Source organism: Copadichromis virginalis, linkage group LG9 (assembly GCF_057382275.1).
Source record: "Copadichromis virginalis isolate Kocher_CV1m ecotype Utaka linkage group LG9, C_Virginalis_male_GT1.1, whole genome shotgun sequence".
Classification (NCBI taxonomy): Eukaryota; Metazoa; Chordata; class Actinopteri; order Cichliformes; family Cichlidae; genus Copadichromis; species Copadichromis virginalis.
This window is the reverse complement of record NC_140626.1, coordinates 11,434,640-11,449,765: the sequence shown is the minus strand read 5'-3', so window position 1 is coordinate 11,449,765 and position 15,126 is coordinate 11,434,640. Positions and strand designations below refer to the sequence as shown.

The window sequence follows — 15,126 nt, the reverse complement described above, 5'->3', positions numbered from 1 at the left end:
CGTAAAAATTCAGACAAAGACCTGAGAAACATGACAAAATACAACAATGCAACCCATTCAATATTATTGTACTGTGAGATATGATATCAGATATGATAGTTATCTATTTAAGAAAGAGGGGGGGGGGGGGGGGGGGGCAGGAGGGGGAAGAGAATAAAGATATGATGCACCAATGCAGACCAGTTCATTGCTATTAAGAAGTTGGATATGGTTATTGTCCGTGAGAGGGGGGCAGAGAGTTCAGGAGCCTCACAGCCTGTGGATACAGGCTGTTGGCCAGTCTGGATGTTCTGGCCTGTATAGACCTGTACCTTCTCCCTGAGGGCAGCAGATGGAAAAGGTGGCGCGCAGGGTGATGTTGGTCCCGCAGGATACTGTGCACCCTCCTCAGACAGCGAGTGGGGAAGATATTACTGATCTCTGGCAGACTTGTTCCAATAATTCTGCCAGCTTCACAGGAGACACAAATAATACTGTTTAACTACTGCTTAAGTAAATTGAAGTACTGTGTAGTTTCTTGGTAATTTTGCAGAGAAACAAACAGTATTTCTCCAGCTTATATTGCAAGCACACTCAACACTTAACAAGTATGTTTTTTGAATATGTATACATCTTTATATAATATTCATTATGCATGATGGTGCTCTATTATTTAACTTGTATTTTACCACATAAATGTGATAAGGGCCGTTTTCCCTTACTAACTTACAAGAAAAAGAAAGCAACAACAAACAGACTTTGCAGGACTGTGTGATCTTTAAATGATGGAGTCAACTTTGTTGTCTTTTATCATCACTGTCCAAGCATAACTTTGAAAAGCAGTGTTGAGGGAAGTATTGTCTGCTTTCCTGTAAAATACCTGGAAGTTTAAGCAAAGTTAAGTCACTCCAAACAAATTATGCAGCACTTAAAATTACTTATAGAGTAATTTGTGTCTCCTTTTTTGTAAAAAACAAAAACAAAAACAAAACAAAAAAACAACCCCCCCAAAAAACTTGAAGTTCCAGTACTTAAAACTACTCATGCACTACCTAAAATTACTAATAAAATATTAACAGTGCAATTATTTCTTATTATCTCCTTATTCTAGTGTGCCTACCTTTAACTATCCACGCGTAAATTAATTACAATGTAATTTCCAATAAAATACATTGAAATTTCATGTAATTACAGCACTCTTAGTCGTGGGCCATATTATTAAGTACTACTGGACAATATTAGTGGAATTTATTTAAAGGATGTTAAATCTTCTATGTTGTTCCAAAAGAGGATCACAGGTTTAACTGTGGTATCATCTGGTATCTGTGAACCTTTCTTAACCTGTCCACAGGTGACAGCCCTTTGACACTTGGATTAGTTTAGTAGCTCTTGTGTAAACTCGTTTTCTATCACTTTTTTTGCTTTAATTTAAGAACGAAACTAAACTAGCAACCAGCCCAGGGCGGTAAGTAAAAAACCTGTCACTTTCAGAGACACTTAAATCACCTTTCTTCAATATTCCCAACGCTCAGTTTGATATTTGACCATGTCTGCTTGCACTCAATCGCTACCATGTGATTGGCTAATTAGAGATTTACTGTCAGGTAAACAGGTGTACCTAAGAAACTAAATGCACCTGCTCGCTGATGAAATTCTACGTGGTGCATTGTCAACAATAAAGGTACTGATGAGGTTTTGCATCGCCTCTGTAGATGTCAGACTTACGGGCCTGTAGTTTTCCCGTTAACAGTGTGTGCCCTTTTTCATACTTCTTTCCATCCTTCAGGCAAAATTGATTTTTCTTGATTATATAAATCTGTGGGAGGTTCAGCAACCACATGATTATTTTGCTTAAAATTCTAAACTGCATTACAACTTTATTAGTTATAAACTTTTATTTCTACTAAACAGGAATTTCGAGAAGTTGCAATAGAACAGGCTGCTTACAAAGTTATGTAACGTTAGGCTAAATACAAACCAACACACACGTGTGCTCCTTTACTTTTTCATGCTTTTGAAAAATTACATCTTGGCTGCATTGTGTTGTTCAGTCCTGCTCAAAAGATGCAAGGAGTTCATAGTGGTCAGTAGGACCGCATTAGTTTGGCCCTTTAACCAGGACTGTAGGGCCCAGTTGGACCTGACAGCACAGCTCCTGGGATCACTCAGGCATACAGACCTCTTCACCATTGTAAGGTAGGAATTTTTGGAGATTGGATGAGGAGCTTAGTCATTCATGGGGAGCTCAGAGTAAAGCCGCTGCTGCTCTGCATTAAAAGTAGCCAATGGGGTAGCCACTGGCTACTTTTAATGCGTCTCGCTAGGGATGCCTCCTGGGCGTCTCAAAGGTGAGATGTTTTGAGCAGACTGAGGATACGCTGGAGAGACTGTGACTCTCAAACGGGTTGGGAAAACCTCGCTATCCACCGGAAGCGCTGGAGGCGTTGGTCAGGGGGACGAAGGTTGGGGCGGCTCTCTGCGATTTTGAAATGCGCATTTAGCAGAAGGCTTCTCTACTTTTGATCCCGAGGTGTTTTCGGAAACACAAAGGAATGTCACAATTAAAAAGTAGAATGCTAACAAATGTCGCCAATGGGGAAATTGTGCATCCAGACTGCATAATCTCATATTGTTATATTTTGAAGTGGGCTCGAGCTTTCCACTAATAAACAACACGGATTACAGTTAATAAATAATGTTGTTAAGCTGCAGCTGCGATGCTAATGTAGAACAGAGGCAATTACTCCTGCTCGAGCTGAAGTAAGTGGGCCAACCTCCTTTTGTCTAATGCGTTGGCATGACGTCACATCACATCTTCTTCTCACAGAGCCTGAAGAACATTTGCTGGTGTGGACCCATGTTTTATATCTGACTTAATGCAAGGACAACAAGGAATTCTTTGTTTTACACTTTTGAATACTTTTTGTTTTGCTTTTCAAATGCAGTTTTGTGGATGAACCAACTAGTGAACTGACATCAAACCTCGGCAGTTGGTAACAAACCACAGTGCAGACAAGGGAACAAAATAACAATGAGGAGTGAAAATTAGTCCTGGGTTCACCAGGTGGCCAGAGTCATGACTTCATTTGAAAGCTCTCCTTGCTGTGTAAGGTGATGAAATGAAAATGCTTTGTTCTCAGCTTGCTCCCGCTGCCCCCCAGCAGCCAAATGATCATCATCACCTTCATCACATTAATCATAATTAATTGATTTTAAAAATGTGAGTTTAAGAAAGTTTGTTGAATCTCACTTGCAGCCCTGAGCAAACCTCAGGGAAAGAAGTATACAACTGCATGAAGGCAACTGTTTGTAATATTGGAATTTACAGTAAAACTTCCCTTGCCAAGAAGGAGAAATACAGCAGTCTATGAGCTTGAGAAATATGGAATATATTATCATTTCATGGCCTCTTTCCCCCCAGACTTTTACTGCTCGCTGTTTATTTTGTTCCTAAACTGAAAGGCAGGAATGTGTGTTCTTCCTGGGGTACACACACAATATGGGAAGTACTCTGTTCATACAGCAGTTTAGTGTCATTGAAATGAGGGGCTGGGAGATGATCCGGGTACTGCGTCTCACCTTTAGACTTTCTGCTGTTAGCAGACTTCAGTGTGTAAATAGGCGATGGATCTGTGAGTGTATTTAACAAAACAATTAGCACAAAAACAGTGAGTATCAACTGCCCCTCGTGAACACAGGCTCCAGAGCAGCCACTACTACTCCCTTACATCATTTCCAGAAAGAGTGATGAGCAGCAGGGCTATAACTTTGAGTGCCGTGGCATTAATATGAAAGCCCAACTTTTATTCCACCCTGTCTCCTTATTGCATCCGCTGTGATTTCTGCCTTTCTCTGCGGCGCTCGAGGGCTCCCGGCCGCCGGCCACTGATGACTTATTCTACCTCCCAGAGGATCCACGTTATGAGACTTAGGGAGGGTTAGTGAAATGCCCATTCCCAGAGCCCAGATTGACAGCACATTATTAAAAAAGGTGACACTCACACACACACAGGTGATCATCCAGGCCTGCATGCACACAAACATACACACATTCATAACTACACAAGGACACACTCACGCACACATGCTCCCTTTGCCCTGCAAGTGATGAAAAACAGTCCGAGTATAAAGTGCGTTATTATACTTTGTCTTGGAGGAAGAAAAATCCATAATGTAATAACGCTGTGAAAAATCTATAGGAATGCAAGGTTATCCCTCCTGAATAGAAAAGAAAATGCTCAAGGCTGACAGAAAAATACACCTTGTGCTGTTTTGTAATTTTCAAGCCCATTCAACACCAATTCCAAAAGTCTCCTTCCCTCTCAATGTTTTCCCCCAAACCCAGCGAGCATATGGCAGCTCTGCAGAGACAAATTTGTCAAAGATGAAAATTTAATTAAGATTTAATTTCTTTTTACTATGCCCATCAAGTAGTCTGATGCGATAAGGAGCTCGATGAATCATCATTCAGAGAGGGTGTGGAGTCTGGGTGTGGGGAGGGGTGCAGTGTGTGTGTGGGTGGTGGGGTTGGGGGGTCGTTGATATGTCGTCTTACAATGGCTCTGTGTTGAGAGCGCAGAAGAAGAGCGGGATTTAGAAAGTGATGAAAAAAGGAATGGCAAGGATAGAAGGAGGGGAAGTGGGCATCGCTCTCTGTCACAGCTAACTCAGCCTTCTGGGGTGGCTCTGTCTTTCTCGCTCTTTTCATCTGCGTCTCTCACCCCCTCAGCCCCTCACACACACCCACCCACCCAGCCACCCCACCCATGCTTCTCTCATCCTCACTCATTCTTGCTTCCTTCCTCTGTGGAGACAGAAGGAGAGAGATCAGTTGGAGAATTAACCATGGCAGTTCATTTCACTGTAGGGCTGAGGACACTGAGGGAAATAGAAGCTGGCGGTGGAGGGGGCAGAAAACTGGTGGCCTCTGAAAAGTTGAATTCAGATTGTAAAAATATATCCTCTGTGTTATATTAAACCCAGAATCTGTGTATGCACTTCAAATGGATGACTTGATTTAGAGAACCCATGTTTCTCTGTGCAGTTTGTGTGCTAAAGAAATGAGTTAGTTCAAGTACTGCATGTGTATGATGTCAGTATGCAAAGATCCATTCATTCAATTTCAATTCGGTTCAATAAAAAAAATGATACAGCGCCAAATCACAACAACAGTTGCCTCAGAGCGCTTTATATTGTAAGGTAGAGCCTACAATAATACATACAGAGAAAAACCCAACAATCACATGACCCCCCTATGAGGAAGCACTTTGGCAACAGTGGGAAGGAAAAGCTCTCTTTAAACAGGAAGAAACCTCCGGCAGAACCAGGATCAGGAAGGGACGGGGCCATCTGCCAAGACTGGCTGGGGTTTGAGAAGGAAGACAGGATAAACACATGCTGTGGAAGAGAGCGTGTGATTCAGTGCAGAGGTCTATTAACACATAGTGAGTGAGAAAGGTGACTGAAAAGGAAAAACTCAATGCATCATGGCAATCGCCCAGCAGCCTACACCTATTGCAGCATAACTAAGGGAGGATTCAGGGTCACCTGATCCAGCCCTAACTATATGCTTTAGTGCATGTGAGAGCGAAGTGCTCTCATGGGGTGATATGGTTCTATGCTCATGAAGCATCATCTTCTTCAAAACTCTTCACATTTTGTTGTCACTTTACAGACTGGATCTCTTGATTTAGAGAACGTATGATACAGAGTATGTACAATATTGGGAAACAGTGAGAAAGTACATGCATCTAAGATAAACTTGAGAAGTCAAAAATACAAGTTTTTCGAATTTTTTTTGAAAGAAACACATAAACCTGATAACTTCTTTTCACACATGGAATACAGATGGATAGAATTATTAGCCTCCCTGATGTTAATAGTAAACTGTGTATCCTGTTTGCTGGATAGCAGCCTGCAGTCATTGTTGCAGACTTCGGTAAGTCTCACACACGTCTCCTGAGCAACCTCAGCCCTTTCTTCTCTGGCAAATCTCTTAATCTCCCTCAGATTTGATGGTCTTCTGGCTTGGATCTTGGCCTACAGTTCACCCCAAAGATTTTCATTGTGATTCAAGTCAGGGTTTTGGGAGGCCAGTCAATAATGTTTGCTTTGGTCTTCTGAAGGTAGTACTTTGCCAGGACCGATCTATGTTTTGGGTCGCTGTCGCATTGGAAGTGATGAGACAGAACCATTTTGCTGTTGAGTGCTTGAGGTTTCCTTTCAAAATCTTCACATATTCTTTTTTGTAATTTCTTCGGTCTTGATGATTCCCAGTTCCAGATATACTGAAGCATCCCCACAGCAAAATACTCCCACCACCATGCTTCACTGTGGGTATGTTGTTCTTTGGGTTGTATGCCTCTCCCTTCTTTCTCCAAACGGTTTCATCTCAGTATGCATAATCTGTCTGCAGGTTGTCATTAGCTTGCTTGAGTCTGGCTTGAAGGCAACTTTTCTGCAGAGGTGAAGTTTTTCTTGGTCTGCAACCTCGCAGTTCATTCCCGTGCAGGGTCCCAGTGACTGTCTTCTTTGAGACTACAATTCCCAACTTTAGTTATTGGCATAATGCTTTCTCAGTGACAGTGTCAGCTCAAACCCCTGCTTAAGTTTTTGTACTGTATGTAAATGGGAAGATAACCCTCAGTTTTACCAGCTTCAAGCATTACAAAGTTAAAACACATGTTTTCACAGCACTGGTTTGTGCTATCGGTCTACAAAAAGATCTGTTTTCAGTAGGCTAATAACATCGAACCTGGTCAATTTTTTTTATTATTCTGTTATTGTGTGCGAATTTTATGATATGATTTATGATCTCTAAAGGAAATTGGCATGTTTAGAACTTCTATGTTGAAAATACCTTGCTCTGTTTAAAAAATACTTTCAGGGTTTCAGGGTCATCTGTAGGTAACATTCCTGACTTCATCAGTCTGTTAAAGTGGCAGCAGTCTGTTATTCTGATGTAACTCACTTTTCAGTTAATGCTCCTCAGCACTTCATTCAGACGCACCCACAGCAGTGATGGAGAGATCCATGGTGCACATGTGACTTTTACCATATGTGTAAAGCACTTCTTGCACGTCAGCTTTAGCGAAGTGTAATCGCACTTTTGAACATTTAGTTCACTCTACCGATGTCGCTAAGAGCACGGCTTCTCTGTGTGCAAGTGTGCTGCACGGTGAGAAAGACAGCTGTCCCCACCCATCACACATAGGCACAAAGTGGGAGAGAAGGAGCGATCTCATTTGCAAAAATGCATAATTGAGCAATTTCTTCAGTACATCCGTCCCTTTCGGTGAGCTAAGCAACTCACAAAGACACATGAGAGAAATGTGCAGTAGTCACCTTCTGTCTACCCTAATGGGGCTGGGTGCACTCTGCATGCTGTAGGTCCAACCTAGTAAGACTGCTTGTTGACCTGACTTTTTAAAAGTAACTAACATGAAGCTCACATATCCATATATGTGGTTAGATTAAAACAAAGCTGTGCATGTGTGAAAAGAAAGTTAAGAGAAACTGAGTTAATATGTTTAGTGATCAATATTTTCTTCTCAGTAGCTAAACTAACACCTAAACACTCATTTATACTCCAAATCAGTTCAATTCATTTTTATTTATATAGCGCCAAATTTTCTATTCTAAGTTAAAGCCCCAACAGTAACACGACCCTCTATGAGCAAGCACATGGTGAATGTGGGAAGGAAAAACTCCCTTTTAACAGGAAGGAAGTTCTGGCAGCTGTGAGTTTTGTATTTGTCTCCTTATATTGTTTGTGTCTGTATCTGTAAAAAAATATTTTCTGCTCTCTTGGTCAGGTCACGCTTGGAAAAAGAGATGTTTTAATCTCAGTTTTAACTTGGAGAGAAACAACATACGAGCTGGGATAGGCTGCAGTGCTGACCTGTTTTAGGATATTACTAAACCACTTTTAAAAATAAAAGCATACATCCTTAGCTGCTACATGTTCAGCAGTGAATGAGCTGTTGCAGACAGCATGGGGAAGTAGAACAATAGGAAGCGGGTAGTCTGTGAAGTCGCACAAACAAATATGAATTTCCTTAAGATTTAAAATAAGACCAGCTTTGTACTTGTGCGTCACTACTCACACTGCCTTCAAATCCATTTCAAATTGCTTTCATATCTCCTTACAGTATATGCACTCATGCATGTATAGGTGTATTCTGTCTTCATCGAATGCAGATGGAAGAAACGATGAACATCACCAGTGAAAGACAAGCTGGTGGGACAGGAAAGAGAAAGGCTTTTGAAGGTTGTGACCAGTGTCAGCACGGGGATGTAAGCAGTGAAGTTATGAGGGGAGCATGGCTCTGCTGCACTGTGACAGCCTTGTAAAAGTTCAGTCATTGAGTTTGATGATAGCTGTTATGGCAGCCATAATAACATATCCTACCAGTCACCTGTAGCTATTACCTTTTTATGACGATCACACTGTTGCACGGCACACATGTATGCTTTGGTTTATCGAGGGGCCGGCGTGCAGGTTTTTCATCGTGTGATGTGTTTGACTGACACTGCTAATTGAAAGTCTTTGGTGCGAGTGTCTAGACATTTTAATGGCCGTATTAAGGAGGAAATGATATAGTTTTTCTTCTTTTCTTTTAAACTTTTGCAACTTCCTTGCACTCAGAGAATGTCATTTTCATCCAACGACGCCTAACGTTCAGATTAATTAAGTCCCGATTTGTTCATTCTGCATCTTGATAAAATGAATAGATTGGCTTATCAGAGAAGGATTAAGAGGCACTTGTTCAGATTTAGCTAAAGCCAGCCTCGGAGTTTATGGATCCCCTTTGATCAAAGCAGTGAAAGGCGCGAACATGCAGTGGATTTCTCCAGCAGGATTCATTCCCCACCCCCAGCTGGAAGAGAAGATCCACCCCCAACCCTCAGCATCCCACTCACGCAGAACACCTTGCCTCTCCCACGTTCCACATTAGCATGATGAGAAGCGCTGTGATATCTGGAGCCGGCAGTGACAATATCAAGTATTATTTCATTGGACTTACACATAGCATGTTAATTTTTTCCTTGTGTGGTTTTTCTATAATGAGTGCCAACTTGAGGGAGCTGATCATAGGAATGTGAACAAACACACACACGCGCACACACATATTTAGGTTGCCTGATCGATCTTCCTCCTTTTGTGAGATTTATGTGTTTCAGCAGCAAGACCAAATCCCTCAGGAACTGATGGTGCCACCGTGGAATAAAGCTCACTCTTTCTTACAATTACTGTACTTGGGCAGATTTGGGCAGATATAAACACCCGTCTTAAAAAATGGTTCTTTTGCAAAAAGCATTAAAATGAATCCTGTGTGATGTTTTACCAACTGCAGTAGTAAGACTTTGCTTTACTAACCAATCCACACAGTACATTTGTTAAAGATATCATTTAAAGAAAATTAGCGCTTAGTGTTTTCTTCTTTTGTTTAGCTTCGTGGCTCGATAAAAAGGAAGGTCTGTCATTTCCTTTTGAATTTAAGTGAGGTCCAATAAATGTTTTAAATGTGGGTTTTTCATCATCTCTGAGCTCTACTGTGATTTCAATTAGTGTCATATGTTTATGCATCTACACACATTCATTCAGGAGCTTTGCTCTCATGTATAACACCCACTCATTTGAATTTCCATTTTACCCCCATTCTCCTTCTTTGTTCTCTATAAAACTTATTGGCTGTTGTTTTGCATCCTGTCATTCTGCTTCTCCTGCTGCCCATCTTCCCCGCTACCTTTTTCTCTCCTCCTTCTTCTTCTTGCCTCTGCCTGTGCTCGCTCCATCTCTTTCTTTTGTTTCATGCTCACTCTGTCTTTCTCCCTCTCTTTCTTTTTCTCCCCCACAACACCCCCAACCACCCCAGAGACCAAGCTTGTTTACTCTGTCTTTTCCACATCTCGGCTCTGTGCAGCTGTGACGGTAATCTTTCTTTCAAATATTTGTTTCTTCCATCTCCAGATTTCCCCCCCTCCTTCTCACTTTTCGTGCTGCCACTGATGCACACCTCGTTCCATCCCTGAAATCTTAACTGTGCTTTGTCCATCTTGGCTCTTGGGGACTTCAAGGCTTTAAGACGTAGCAGGGAAGCCGAGCAAGACGTAATTTTGCTCCTGAAGAATTCAATCAGCTTGCATGCTGTATGCTTGTGTTTTGGCAGTCTTTCCGCTGCTAACCAGTTAGCAATGCCTGTCACCACCACTGAGCTCTATATAGCCAAAGAGCTCTAGATGATGATGGATTGCTATAAAACGATGGCAGCCTCGGAAAGTAATTACCAACTTTGCCTGCGGTGGAAATTCAGCTGATAAGCGCCTTTCCAGGGAAGTCCAGGTATTGCCAAAGCAAACAGGTGAGACACATTGAAGGTCAGAACAGAAGTGATACAGACAGAAACAACACAGCGACACGCACGGTCATACACGCGCAAGCACACACCAGCTGAGCCCCATGCTAACGAACGCTCTTGACAGTAAAATCTAGAAAGCATGCAGAAATTTTCCTAAGATGAGTGCCCTTTCTGCACATGTGCAGACACACTGAATAAATGACAGACGAGCCAGTTCAGTGATGCAACAGAATGCATGCCAAAGATTTAAAGGCTGAATATCCATGGGAGAACATTTTATTATGGGTTTCTGATAATCCATTAGTGAGATCTTGGATGCTTGACAGCATAGCTGGAAACCATCCGATAGAGTAAACATCAAGCAATGAGACTTCTAACCACACTGTGAAGTGAGATTTGTTGCAAATCGGTTGATGCCCCACATGAGTCGGCCTGCACTGTATTGTAATGCACCGATCTGCACATGCGTCATATGTGCTGACCCCAAATGTGCGGTGAATCACACGGCCCGAGGAGATCATGTTCACCAGCCTAGCAGCTCAGAACTGCGATCTCTGCGCAACACATAAAAATCAATGGAGTCAACAAATGCGGCTCCTAATGCTCTTCCTGTGCGATAAGACAAAATTAGATTGGAGCCAGTGGCCCATAATGGCGAGGCCGGGCAGGTGAAGGGGAATTGGAAACGATGGCGGTTAAAAATCATTTCAGTGACCTGACTTCAGATCCATGGATCTGCTAGGACCCCACAGGCTGTGCCTAAAGCACTGAATAATTGTAATGACGGGCCACTGGTGTCTGAGATTATGACCTGAGAGAAAAAGTTCTATGGCCTTGAGCCCAGTGAAGTGGCAAAGTGTAATTTGTCAAATGAGTGATCACTGTGAACCACGTCTTTGTACGAAACATGATTTATACAGTTTTTATAGATACATTTAACCTGAGGATGGGTGGAGGACAGACCACGCTGCATAATGAACACATGGCTTTTAGACCGCTGTGATCTGTTTGGCATTTGTGTAGCTGGTACAGTGGAGCTCATAGTGAATATTTTCTCTGTTATGAAGAATATCTCTACTTAAATTGTAAACTTTCTGTGGTGCACTCTAATGAAAGTCTGTACAGTAATAACAAGACCTAGTGATCTCTCTCTCTCACACACACACACACACACACACACACACACACACACACACACACACACACACCAGCTCTGCTTCTTTATTTATATCCTTTTCCATTAAACATAGTGGGTCCCCCTGCTAATCTTTCACACTAGATGCAGATAACGTTTGTGTATTATTGCTCTGTCAGCTACTTAACCAGCCCCCCCCCCCCCTTTTTTTTTTTTTTTTTTACAGTTCAGTTAAGGACCTAAAATTCTTCATGAATATCCGGTTTCATTACATGCACATTTATTTCACAGGGGCAGTGGATTTTAATGGATATCTCTATGTACAAAAAAATATGATAACTTCATTGTGATGCTCTCTGTTCATGCACTGCACATTAGGTATTTAACATGAACATATGTGCAGCATATCTGTTGCTCTCTGTGGCTTTGATTAGCGATCAACCAGGACCTGTGTGAAAAGAAGACTAATGAAACACTGCCTCTGGCATGCCCGTCTCCCAACAATTTTTTCATACTTGTTGGCCTCTATTTAGGAAAAACAAAAACAAAAACAAAAAAAACTATTTTTTTCTGTTGCACTGTGTTTTGTGAGGTGGCAGCTTTCATTTACAAATGATTATATCCAGCCCAACTTCCCAAATCCGAGTGTGACAATGAAAATGACTGGGATCCTGATGGTTTCTGCCTCATCCTTCCTGTCTCAGGGTTAGCATCTGTCCACCCCCTTGAGGTCTGACACCCATTACACTCTGTCTCCATGTGTCAGCATAGACTTTTGTACTTCACGGTTATCAAGCAGGTCATAGCTTTGGCTCCTAAATACAACCGGCAGGCAGAGATCAGAGGAAGAGTGATTGAATGACAGCAGTTTGATCAAAGTGCACGAACACAAACACACACACTCGGGAAACCCTCGTTTCCCCTGAGTACTTGGAGATATTTCGTGACGGCTCCATTAGATGAAAGACCCCACCAAAAATCCTGCACATGTGCCTTCTCAGCTTCTTCAGCAGCAGGTGTGATAGCGAGCGAATGATAGGAGAGATGTGAGCTGGAGGGAGAGTGAGATCTCTTCTTATTTCATTTCTGTTTCTACTGTTTAGAAGAAGTATGGGTACTCTTGCACAGCATGCTTCTCTTTTCATGGCGAGCAGGTTGTTTGTTTTGGTGGGTAGACTGCCTTAATGAGGGCAGGGGGTAGAGCGAATGGGAGGGAGGGCCTCGCCTTAAAGGGATGATTAGAAAAAGTAGAGTTGAGAGCAAATTCCTCTGAAGACAAACGCTGACCAAAAATACACAGCCGGTGCATTCACGTGCCTTTGAGGAATACCGATGCAAACTGAGAAACGTGGCAGAGTCCTCGGCACTTTGTCTGACATCATCTTTGCTTCGTGCTGTCTGATGCGGCCACAAATGTGCGTCACTCGGTCCTGAGGTCCTAATTAAAACCCAAACCAAGATGATAGCGGCTGGTTCGGCGGAAGAAGCCTGTGAACATCTTAGCGTGCTCAGATCCACAGCCAGCCAGTGTCCTGGTGTGGGAGAGATCTGGTCACCGTGGGCATGAGACAGACTGTATTATCTGCTCAGTGGCCGCCTGGCTCAAGAGATTGCTCGGCGGAGGGATGGGCGGTTAGGCAACAGGATAAGATATGTCCTCCTTTGGTGTCAGAGACTGAGTTGATGCCATTTGATATTTGCGTGTGTTGGAATACGTGCTGACAACTTAATTCTCATGAAAACAGGCACTGTTCACTAATCACAAAAGTATCCCATGACTGTCATGAGCCTGACATGAGTTTTCCAGTGATTTTTGTGACATTTAGGGGTGTGCACCTTTAGCTGTGGGAGAGGGCAGCAGTGACCTTATCTGACACTGCCAACAGCAGAAGACATCAAAAGACAAATAACAGAGGAAAACCACGAGACACCAAGCAGACGTAAGGATAAACGGGTACGGGCAATGCCGTTAAATCACGGTGCACACTGCTGGCATTGCTTTAGATGTCGTGGTTTCAGGGGTAGAGTTCAGCAGCATGAATCACGGATGTTGCTGCTGGAAGTCAGTCCCCCGTGAGGACGGATGGCAAAAGTAACTTTTTCTAATGTCTGTGTTATGTGCCTTAATATTCATTGTTGTTTTCTCTTCCTCTCTTGCAGGTATTCCTAGTAACATTGGTCCAGTTAGTAAGTAAACAGTTACAAGTAAACAATATGACTGCTTGATGCTTTGCTTTGCCTACTGTCCCACTCTTCACCGTACACCCCTAAACCCATTGCCAGGTGTTCATTTCTGATTCCAATCTTATGAAAAATCACTCAGCAATTGTCGACTAACCTTTTTTTTTTGGTTAGGGGGAGGGAGAAGCCATAGCTGGGGGCTATATTGTCATAATGTGGGCATATTAATTTACTTTATCCTGATTCAACTCGACCAGATAATACTTGCCTGGCTCTGCATGGCAAATGTCATTTGTTTTTTTTCCCCCCTCCTTCTCTCCCATGCATTATAAATAAATGGCATCTAGACTTTATTAAAGTGCCAAGACCTCTCTGACAGTGTAATGTCACAGGAGGTCATTTTAATATAAGCCGCAAGCGCCTCGGCTGGTATTATCTTCGTCAAACAGTAGCCCCTCAGGAGGAGGAGGAGGAGGAAGAGAGGTGCCATGTCTCAAGTTACCGCTGCCTGGAAGGCTGTGTGATGCAGGAAACATAGGACTGTATTGAACAAGTCAAAGTGCATTCACAGCCTGGCTCAGTTCGCCTTAATCTTTTTTCTTTTTTTTCCCCATCGCCCTGTTCTTCATGAGTATCCTCTATTCCCGGGGCAGTGGATCGATTAATAAATTGCTTCCTCCTGATGAAGTTACCTGTTAAATTAAGATCAACAGCATTTTTCAATATTTCCAATTATTTGTGAGCTCTTTTTAAGCTCAGTAGTAAATTGTTTTCATTTAATATCCAATTGTGTGCTCAAGCCAACCCAAGGTTCCCCAAAGGACACATGCGTGCTTGTCTTGTTTTTATCATTTAAAGGCTAAGACGACTTCTGGGCAAGTTTCCTAAAACGTGCTGCGAGCGACGTAGGGATTGTTCCCGGGTGGTTATTAATCAGGCTTTAGTGTGGTAGCTTACTCAGTAAGTGAACACTTGTTATAAAGTCTGATGCTATGACGTCATGAGTCAGAAATGGACATGTGGCCAAGACGACCAATTTCACCCCCCCCTAACCCAACTACAGTCTTCCACTGCTTGCCTCCGAATTGTGCTTCGTCTTCATGCACGGCATTATTAGTGCTTAGTGTGTGTGGGCATGCTCTTCATACATGCTGTGTACACGTACATATTCACTGCTGCACATCCATCCTCTCCGTCCCTTCCAAAATGCCAGGCCAGACCATGTCCAACGGCTGTCCTCAAATCCTTTACAGGGCGGGTGTGCATGCTGATAAGTGCGTGTGTGTGTACGTGTGTGTGTTTTGGGGAGGGAGGATGGGCGATGTAGAAAGGACACTCTGACAAACCAAAGTCTTCGTTTCTCATCCAGATTGGCCCACGGGGATTTAGATTTCTCACGAGTGGCTGTCTTGTTGCAGCAGCCTTCCACAGAACCAACAAAACACAAAAAAATGAAACATGCTGACTGTC

The 15,126-nt window shown here is 42.7% G+C and overlaps 1 protein-coding gene across 4 annotated transcripts in view; it reads left to right on the top strand.

Annotated features, from left to right (window-relative positions):
* Positions 1–15,126, top strand: part of ntng1a (netrin g1a) — a 130,532-nt gene that overhangs the window by 96,284 nt on the left and 19,122 nt on the right. For all 4 annotated transcript variants that reach the window (XM_085467748.1, XM_085467750.1, XM_085467747.1 and 1 more), the window contains exon 5: positions 13,636–13,662. In XM_085467748.1, the coding sequence (XP_085323874.1) occupies positions 13,636–13,662 (27 nt within the window). The remainder of the gene's footprint in view (positions 1–13,635; positions 13,663–15,126) is intronic.